Source organism: Lagenorhynchus albirostris, chromosome 13, assembly GCF_949774975.1.
Source record: "Lagenorhynchus albirostris chromosome 13, mLagAlb1.1, whole genome shotgun sequence".
NCBI classification, from domain to species: domain Eukaryota; kingdom Metazoa; phylum Chordata; class Mammalia; order Artiodactyla; family Delphinidae; genus Lagenorhynchus; species Lagenorhynchus albirostris.
Genome location: NC_083107.1, coordinates 66,842,479 through 66,852,494, shown reverse-complemented (window position 1 = coordinate 66,852,494; position 10,016 = coordinate 66,842,479). Strand labels below are relative to the sequence as shown.

At 54.0% G+C, this 10,016-nt stretch overlaps 1 protein-coding gene across 1 annotated transcript; it reads right to left on the bottom strand.

Annotated features, from left to right (window-relative positions):
- Window positions 1-632: 632 nt before the first annotated feature.
- On the bottom strand, window positions 633-9,724 carry PCARE (photoreceptor cilium actin regulator). Its single transcript, XM_060168706.1, has 2 exons — window positions 5,979-9,724; window positions 633-1,292 (listed from the first exon to the last, which is right to left on the bottom strand). Exons 1-2 carry the CDS (start codon window positions 9,722-9,724, stop codon window positions 1,118-1,120), a joined length of 3,921 nt encoding a protein of 1,306 aa, XP_060024689.1. The 3' UTR covers window positions 633-1,117.
- Between the last annotated feature and the right edge of the window lie 292 nt (window positions 9,725-10,016).

Below are 10,016 nucleotides of genomic sequence, written 5' to 3'. Positions count from 1 at the left end.
ATGGTTCTTCACATCAGTTTCAACTCCAGCAGAAGTTCTGCAGATGACCTGGGAATAAAGTTGGCAAAGAAGCCCCTGGGGGAGACCAGGGTGTGTGTGTGTGTGTGTGTGTGTGTGTGTGTGTGTGTGTGCGCGCGCGCCTGCCTTACCCACACGTCCTTCTGAGCTTCAGCCCCCACGGGTTTCAGAGAATAGGCTGCTTTGTTTGCGAGGGTCAGTTGTACCCACTCAGTCTGAGAGGCATGTGGGTGCATGGGGTAGAGCATCTGAGATACGCCTCTGAGACAGGCTTAGCTGGAGAGGCAGCAGGGCTGCACTGTTGGGCTGGAAGCTTTGCTTTTAGGGCTTTGGAGCTGAGCTTGGGAAGGAGGGTGGGTGGAGCTGTGTGTCTTAATGCCACCTCAGGCTTCTTATCTCTGGAGCAGTCAGCTTCTAAACAGAGCTCATGATGGGCACATAAAAGCTGTGCCACTATTTAACCTTAAAAAAAAGAAGCAGCTTTCCACCTGTACAAGTACATACGTATGCTTGCAAATGGAACAGTCAAGGGCAATGAAATGTTCAAAAAAATAAAAAGGAATGAAAGACAATAGATTCTAGAGCCAGGCACACCTGTTCACGTTTTACTCTGTTCTCTTCCTAGTTGTGTAACCTCAGGCAAGGCACTGGGTGGGGGGGGGGGGGCGGGGAGTGAATGGACGAGAGGTGCTTTGGTTTTCTCATCTGCAAAAACCAGGAGAATGCTCTCTGCTTCATTCATTGTTGAACGAATTAAATGGTTTCACAGAGCGAACCCAAGTAAGACACCTGGCTCATGCAGCACGTGGTAAATATCGTTTCCTGCTAAATTAAGACCAGCACTTGAAGGATTAAAGAGTGTTGTTGTGGGGTCCAAAGTTATAGTTACTCGTTGAACCCCAAGGCAAACCAGGATCTAGGACTGCAAACAGTGATTGTTTAGAATTTAGGAGAGCCTCTGGGCAGTGCCCTTTCCAGGCCTTTCCTACCTCTCAGGAGGAGTTTGGTTGGCCCACCCTCTCTGGGGTTGTCTGACGCTTGGCTGTCGCCCTTGCCTTCTGGGGTGACTGGCATCAGTGTGACTCAGTCAGCCAGCCCGTCAGGCCACTTCCTTCTGCTGGTGCTTGTCCTGGGCATGGCTGGCGCTGGCCTCCCGCTGCAGCCCGTGGCCCAGCACGCAGAGCTCTGGGGGCGGTGCACCCCTGTTGCCGCCCTTCGGTTCTGGGGCACAGGGACTGTTCCATGGCTCTGTGTCCTTGGGGCTTTCCTCGCTGCTGCAGAGAGAAAGCACACGTGCCAATCAAACCCTCCTCGTTCCTCTGGCCCCGCCCCATCTCCATTCTGTCTCTCTCAAGCCCTCCCATCTGTGTCACCCACAGACCTGGTGGACTCTTGGTGCCAGGCCTCTGCCTTTCCATATCAGCTTTGCCTGCTGGTGCTGTCCTCGTGGGTGTCTGCTGTGGCTGGGCACCGTGAGAGCCAGGCTCCTGGCGTTTCAGAGGACAGGCTGAGTCCTGTTCTCTCTTGGGATGCCCAGATCCTGCTGTGAACAAAGCGTCTCCCTCAGGAACTCGGGAGCCAGGCCTTTATTTTGTTTTTGTTTTAAGAGCACTTCTTATTTAATAAAGAGCTAGGCTTAGCTAGTTGAATCAAAAATAACGCCAACAATAACAGCAAAAAACCCTGCTTTGCTCAGCTGCCACCCTTTTCCTGAATGGAATAAAATGAAAACTGCTTGGCTCAGACCTGGCATATGGCTAGAATAGAGCTTCCCAGCTGCTGAGTGCCACAGTGAGAGGGGCTGTGAACAGAGAGGGACACCCAATGTGCTCTGGGAGCACAGAATGGAGGGTGGTCACAAGCACAGATCAGGCCTAGGCCAGATGGGGGACCAGCTCGGAAAGCCACGCTGGCTACGGGCAGCCAGGCTAGCCTGACAAAGACCACGTGGAGGGTGGAGTTGGCTGTCTGGGTTCGAGTCCTGGCCCTTCCACTTACTAGCTGTGTGACCTATAGCATGTTGATTGATCTCTCTGATTCTCAGTTTCCTGCTTTGTGAAAGGGAGATAGTAATAATACCCATCTCATAGGACACTCAAAGTTATCAATATTGGATGACGCCTGGAAAACTCTCCGCACACTAACCAGCATATGATAGGTGCTCACTAAATTGTCGGCTGTCACTGGTGCTGTTTTGTAGTAGGACTAGGAAGTCGCACCAGCAAGGGACCTGAGGGACCACCCTGTCATATGACAGGTGGGCACCTGAGGCTCGGAGCCTCTCCATCAGTCACCTGAGGACCAGGACTGGCCCCAGCTCCGCACATGCACAGACCAGAAGCTCTTCTCTCCGCCCGTGACGGCACCTTCTCGACTGTATTATGAGTGTGCTCGGCTCTGCGTGGTTACGCTTACGTGGGACGTCCAACCAGTGGAGGACAAGTTTGAGTTTGGATCCTAACAAGATCAGGGTGGCAGGAATGGTGGGGGGGGTGGGGTGGGCACTGACACCGGCCGTCATACGTGATTTTCAGGCAGTGAGGAACCCACCCTCTTCCTTAGAGCCAGTCTCATCTATGTCAGCCTCTGGCCCCATCATAAGTCCCTGCAGGACCCAGTGATCTGTGGGCCACAGCTCCCACCTTATTTTTTCTTCTTCCTGTGCCCCTTTTGAGCAGGGGTGGGGGCATGACACTTTGCTGCTCCCAGACTGGAGCAGAGGACAGGCCGTGGCACGCAGTGTCAGTGGAGGCTGACGCCGAGGTGTGACGCAGGATTTGGTCCTTGAACTGTGTCTTCCCCACCCCCAACCAGGTCCCACATATGTGTGAGGCTCAGGCCAAGAGGTCGACTGTTTTGGTTGCCATATGGCCGTGTTTCCACCTGTTCCCAGACCTGCTGGGGAGCCAGGCAGCCCAGGTCTCCAGGAAATGGGGTCAGGGGGCTGCAGAGAGACCCTGACTGGCTGGTCCAGTTCTGGCAAAATTAAAAGCGCCGCATTTAGCGGAGCAAGTCTGGGCACACCGAGACCTGGATAGAGACAGGTGCCTTCACCTGGGCATTCAACACATAAATAACAGTTGAAGCTCAGTAACAGAGCTTCCTGGGGAAGCCTCCAAGGACTGTGCCCAATCCCTGGGCCCCAAGATGGGGAAGATATCAACACAATCAGTTTTTCTAAAAAAGCGGCACGGGCTGACCTGCAGGGGGTCAACACCAGACACAGGCCAGTGCATCCTGCAAGCCTGCCTCGGCTGCGAGATACAATGGGTAGGGCTGTCCCTGCAAGTCCCTGCTCGGGGAAACAGCCTGTAGGAGTTTCTGGCTCTCGGGCACTGGCTTGTTGCATGATCTCGGGGGAATCATGCTCAGTTCCCTGGCATTGTTTCCCATACGCAGGAGGGCAGAAAAAAATGCTTGTCATCTCCAGAGCCGCAAAAGCCCTCCTCTTACAGCTGGTGCACTTCTGCTCCCAGACGCCAGTTTTACAGGGCTGAGTGGGGAGTGGGGTGTGTATCTGGGGAATAGGCATTTTCCCATCACATTCGTCACGTGCTCACATTTTCACAGTCTGGAGCAGCTTAGACGTGTGGTCTGACCAGGAGGTACGGGAATGGCTGTGAGTCATTCTGTGACCTTCCACGTGACCTTGGGAAGGCTCCTCTTTATGAATCCTCCTCCCTCTTTAAAGCTACAGTTACTCCCCATCCCACCTCATCTCTCTGAATATTGAGATTCAGGACATAAAACAACCTTTAAGGCCGCCCTATTCCGAGGAGAAACCTGAAAGAATGGCAATATTTTCTCCTTGAACAATTTTATGTTGCTTTATTATTGCTCCTGCTGTTTTAAAATGTTAGTGTTTTTAATTAATGCCATTTTATTGTCCTTGTTCTCTCAAGCTCTTCTCCGGAAGGGCACAGTTTTAGAAATCTAATAACTGAATAACTGGCTGGTGTGAGGAATAATGCAATAACATTTATAGAGGTTCTCAGATGAAAGGCACTGTGCTGTAGGAAGTTCATTTTAGATTTAAGAAAAGAGCAACGTTACATTAAGATTCTTGCAAAAATAATCAATATTTCATTTCTTTCAAGGGGCTGGGGAAGTTTCTAGAACTATTACCATGCACAACTTTCCCGAGATAATATCTTTATTTAAAATTGACTGCCTAGTACTTTGTGAAAAACTACCATTTATGCCAGGACAGACTGTGAAGTCTGTAACACATATCGCTCTGGCAGAAATTAACTTCTCATTTACACAACTGTGGGCAATGCAAAGATAGCAAGGACTGCTGTGGGTTGAGCTTTGTCTGATATGATATCAAGACACATTGATAAGAGTTCCTCTTTAATCGACCTCAGATTTACATTTTTCTCCCCGTGCTACAATTTGGGAAAAGATGCGTGTCCCCATAAACTCTGTAAAATAATCACACCACCATTCGAGTCCTTTCAACTCCCAGGCAATGGCTATACTTTGAGTCACGCCCCCTTGTAGCTGCATGCCCAGACCTGTCTGCGGGGCTGGGCCAAGGACATGCAAGTCAGCTGCCCCTCATGAGAAAGGCACGCTTAGACCTCAGCCGGCCCAGGGCAGGCATGGCAGCCCTTCCGCCTGGGTTCTGGTGCTCAGTGCTCATGGAGAGTCTTGTTCTTTTTTTTTTTTTTTTTTTTTTTTTTTTTTTTGCCGTACGCGGGCCTCTCACTATTGTGGCCTCTCCCGTTGCGGAGCACAGGCTCTGGACGCGCAGGCTCAGTGGCCATGGCTCACGGGCCCAGCTGCTCCGCGGCATGTGGGATTTTCCCGTACTGGGGCACAAACCCGTGTCCCCTGCATCGGCAGGCGGACTCTCAACCACTGCGCCACCAGGGAAGCCCGAGAGTCTTGTTCTTGCTCTACACTCCTCTGAAAGGGGAGATGGAGATGAGGCTGGATTGCAGGAAAAGTGGGGGCAGGTCCTCAGGAGTATGGGGAAGCCAGACTTTTATATTCAATACCTCCAGGACCCGCTGTTTGTTAAGGTGTGTCCCCTGGGTGCCTCCCAGATCCTTTCGGGGGCGGGGGGCGGGGGGGTGTGTGTCCACGTGGTCAAAACTATTTTCATAATAATACTAAGATGTTATGTGCCCTTTTCACTTATTCTTTCAGGAATGTAGAGTGGAGTTTTCCAGACTACATGATGTGTGATATCACAGCAGATTGACTGTGGACAAAGGTCTGAGAATCCAAGTGTCTGTCTGTGAAGCCCACACCCTAAAGAGGTTTGTAAAACTATAAGACAGTGCCACTCCTTTCGCTCAATTTTTTTGTTATTGTGGAAAATATAGTTACTTTTCATTAGGATATAGTTTATGTTAACATAGAATGGGGTCGTTTTTTCAATTAATAAATATTTTAAACATCTCTCAATTTTAATTTGTAACGCAGTAAAAAGCGATAGATGAAATGCACATAGGCAAAGGCTCCTTGGGGGTCTCGATTTTGAAGAGCTTAAAGAAGTCCTGGGACCAAAAATTTGAGCACCTCCCACTAAGATGCTGGGCTATTGCCGTAAACCAGGAAAGACAGAAATCAGGCTGCTGGCTCCAGACAGGTGACAATGACTCAACTTTGGGGGTCAAGTCACTTCCTCTCAGTTTCCCCAAGTGTAAAATAAGGGGCACATGTGGTTGCACCAACCTGATTGTTTTAAACGTTTTTTTTTTAATTTTTTTTTTAAACTTTAGTACAGCAGAGCCCCTTGCAATTAAATCTTTCTCGGGAACCTGAAGTGTGTAACAGATGAAAGACGTTTGCTTAAGCATGGGGGATTGGGAGATAGGACATTCCTAGACCCCTCTCCCAGCTGCTCTTCTCTGGGAGCACAGTTTGAAAACTACTGACCCAGGTGAGCCTAAGGGCATATCAGCTCTATTCCAATAACTGCAGGGCTGTGGCCCGAGGACTCTCCTTACCTGCTCTGGCCGAGCTGGGATTCACAAGCGTCACTGGTCGTGCCCGGGACAGGCAGGTGAAGGCGGATGCCTGGCTGGCAGTCAGAAGCTGTCCTTCTGATGAAAGGCTGAGGGTTGAGGGCACACAGGGCTGTCCCTCGCTGTGAGTCCGCCCTCAGTCGTGGCCCTGAGCTGCTCCTCCAGCATCCTGTCGGGGTCCCACAAGGACCTCCAGCTTCAGGTGGCAGCGATGGTGGGGTGAGTTGGGGTACTGTTGAGAATGGTGACTTAGCTTCGAACAGAGAGGAGGTGGCTGGACAGAAGATGGAACATGTGTTCCCAGATGCTTTGGCCGTGGCTGCCCGACGGTCTTCAGAATCTCTTGTTTCCTTGGGCCCCTGACTGGGAGATGCTGGGGGAGATGGGGAGGGGCCAGACGCAGGGGAACTGGCTTCTGCGCACTGGGCAGGGGGGCTGGAGACCTTGTGCCGAGCGGGTGGGCTTGCCGAGGGAGGGGTGGACAGTTTGTGCTGGGGGGGAGGGGAGGCTCGTTTCTTCACTGTTGGGGGGCTTAGCATCCTGGGGCTCGCTGGAGGGCTGAGCGGTGGGCTGGGGGACCTGTGCACACAGGGCACACTTGGCTGGGCAGGTCTGTGAGTGGAGGGCACGCTTGGGTGCCTCTTGTCCACTCTGGGTGTCCAGTGTGCCCTCGTGGGAGAGGCCTTCCTGACCAGCACGGGGCTTCTGTCTTGGTTCTGCCTTGGGGCCTCGGGAGAATGTGGCCCTCGCATTGGCCTGGCCAGGCTGGGTTCCGAGGTCCTGTCCTGCCTGGATGTGTGGCTGGAGTGGTGCCAGTGGATGACCTTCCGGGGATGCTTGGAGAGGCCTGTGGCCCTGTCCGCTTGTGCCTGACTCTGAGCCCTGCTGCCCTGCACCTCTGGGTTCCCGCTGGCTGCTGGTGGGTAACTGAGGTCCAAGGCGAGCTTTCCGGGATTGCAGCCGCTCTTGCTTCTCCCTGGTTCTGTGCTGCGGGCCCTGGCGAGGGTGGCCGTGCTTTTGCTGGGCAGCAGGTCAGAGGGGCTCATGGCGGCTCTTAGCTTTGGGGAAGCCCACGTTCTCCGGGCGGGGCCGGCCCCTCCCAGCCCTGGCACGTGGGTCCCTTCAAGGGAGCTCTCTGCTAGATTGCTGTTTTCTGGGGGCTCCAGGGAAGTGAATGATTTGTCCATCAGGATTTCCAGAGGCGGTGGAGGGAGATGCTCTGGGTTCTCCTCTGTTTCACAGTTGAGGTCCTCACTCTTGGACGCTTCTGCTGTGAGCAGAGGGGGAAAGGTGGGAGCAAAGGGCCTCCAGCCTGGGCCCATCCTGAGAGATTCTCCACCTGCTGCTGGAGAAATTCGAGGCTTTGGATACAAAGGGGCAAGTCCCCTGTAAATGGGGAATCTGGGAGGCATGGTGGGGACTCCCCACTTCCTGGGGCAGGGGCTCGGGCCAGAGTCCTTGGAATCCCCCAGTGTCCTTAGACCCTCGGTGGGACTGAAAGTTTCAATGAGTTTCTTGACCGATGTTCTGGTAGGACAGCTCTTGATGTTCCAGTCCCGGGCCCTGGGAGCCTCGCTGGCCCTCTCACCTGATGGCATGACGTTTGGAAGCCCCTCAGCTTTTCCCGGCCAGGGCTGTTCTCCCTCAGGGTGGGGACAGCATTTCTGCAAGGTGCTCTGACTTGGCAAAATGCTGAAGTTCTTGGTGAGGGACGCCTTCAACTTGCTGATGGTGCTGCTTGGGGTGACCTTGCAGTAGTGGTCAGGCCTCAGCGCTGTTGCCCTGGGCTGCAGAACCTGCTCCTGGCTGTGCCCCTGCTGTCGGGTGTCCCGGGTGCAAAGCGCCTCCAGCCTCTGGCTGAGGTCTCTCTGGACCCTCCGCAGCTCCTGGAGTGTGGGGTCCTCCAGGTGGCTCTTCAGACAGCCCTCAGATTGGGACCTCCTCTGCCTTGAGGGGGCCTTCCTGCTGTCGCTGGCCGTGTTCGGTCTTGGGGCCACCATGGTTCTCTCCTCTTCCTCGATCCATTCCTGGTGCTCAGAGTGCAGGGGGACAAACTTGATCCTTTCACTGATTGCTTCCTTCATCTTCAGAATCATTTCCTCGTCCTGGGGGCTCCTAAGCCTCCGGGGGTGTGGCTGAAATAGGCTTTCGGCACCACCGGCAGGTGAAGACCGAGGCCTTGCATGGGAAGTGCTTCCCTGCCCCGCACGCGGACTCAGGCAGCTCTCTTTGTCTTCCTCCGCCTCTGGGCTGCTGTCCTCACATTCACTGAGGGGCGGAGTGTCCATCAACCTGGAGCCTTTAGGAAAGTGTGCTTCCGTGGAGATCCTGATCCCAGGGGAATCACACGGAGCGCTTTGGCCCAGCCCCCAAGGCCTGGAGGCAGTATTTTCTGGGCCTGTGCTGGAGGGCCAGGGGCTCCCCGATCCATCCTGCACTGCTGGCTGAACCTTTGCTGTCAGAGGCCTGGAGAGCGGGCAGTCCTGGGGTCTGGCTGAACCCTTCCAGAATGGGCTTTGCTGCCAGGTATGTCGGGACAGCTTGGCCTCCACCGTGGGTGGAATCGCTGGCCTCCGCTCGGCAGGCTCCAGCACGAAGTCCCGGCTGGCTCGCTTGCCCAGTTTGTCTGCTAGCTGCACACACTCATTGTCAGCGCCGATGCCACTGTCCTCAGAGCACAAGGGTAGGCCCTGCACTTCAGGGTCACCGTGGCCACTCGCTAAGCTCTCCAGGTGCCCCAGAACCCTGAGGAGGTGCTCATCCGCACCCTTCTTCTTGCACAGCTTGTTTCCCAGGTGGCCCGCGGCGCCGTGGAAGTAGCGGCCGGAGCCCTCCAGGAGGCTGTCAGAGAGCGAGGCCACCGTGCCGCTGAGCGCCTGCAGCTTGCTAACTGTGTACTGCAGAAGCTGCTGCAAGAGATCTGGCTGCTCCTGGGGCTCTCTTTTCTTCAAAGGCCAAGCCAGATCCTCCTTAACTTCCTGGAGGAGCTCTTCTCCATCCTTGGAGATTTCCCCTAAGAGCTGGTTGACCTCATCAAAACACAGCAACAGGAAGCCGACCATGGGCTGCAGCAGCTCCTGGGTCTGCGTGGCGCAATGGGTGATGCTCATCACTGCTTCGTATTTGGAGAGGCAGGTGTGCAGATAGGTGTAAGCACGCTGGTGGGCCTTCACCAGGGGCGCAGGGAAGTCTACTTTGTCTTCAGACTCGTGGGCAGGAAGGATGGCTTGGCAGTCATGGCCCTGTTTGCTCGACCTGTGACATTTTGGCCTCTTTCCCCATTTGGAAGTCTCCCGGGTATTGCTTTCCTCACTCTCTTCCCCAGAAAAGGCCGCCCCTTGTGATCCGTGGGAACTCTGTCTCTTGAGTGGAACGTCTGTAGCCACGTAGCTCTGTGCTTTGTTCAGCTGGGATGGGGAGGTTTTGGTTTCTGGGATCAGTCCTTCCATGCCTTTCCCTTTGCCCGAAGTGGGATCTCTGGTGAGCTGACAAAGACTTTCAGCCACGGATTGGATCCACCTGGGACTTCGCTGCTCTTCTGGCCTCTGTTCCTGGGACGAGCCCCCTCCAGAGTCATAGCAGGTGGAGTTTTGAACCAGCAAAGGGATGGAACATCTTTCGCTGGGCCCCTGACATCCTGGCAGAGTTGCTTTGGGCTTTTTAAAAAACTGGATGCCACTCTTAGCAACGCTGTTAACAATATCACTGTGGGAAGGTGTACATCCCATGATGTCAGCCTGTAGTCATCTCCCATCTGCAACCCTCACAATTTTCAGAGAATTGTATTCAAAACAGGAACAAAAGGCAGTCTTACTAGTCCATCCAGGCAGTTTCCAAGCCAGAATCCTTTGAAGTCCAAGGTGCAACGTCCTAAACTTGGAACCGGCTTTCTTTACTTCCTTGGCCCCGTCGTGTAGAGGTAGTGATGCTGCCGCCGTTCTGGTGTTGTTCTAAGTTTTGAACCCTCTGCTGCTGGTGAGCCACAGGGCAGTTCTCGAGGACTTCAGTCCTGTGGATTAC

Bases quoted from the DNA above. Each gene is read 5' to 3' on its own strand.
- PCARE (XM_060168706.1), bottom strand. From the start codon at position 9,724: ATGGGATGTACACCTTCCCACAGTGATATTGTTAACAGCGTTGCTAAG. The intron at 1,293-5,978 runs GTAAGGAGAGTC...TTCTCTCTGCAG, and splicing joins TCCCAGCTCGGCCAGAGCAG to CAGCGAGGAAAGCCCCAAGG.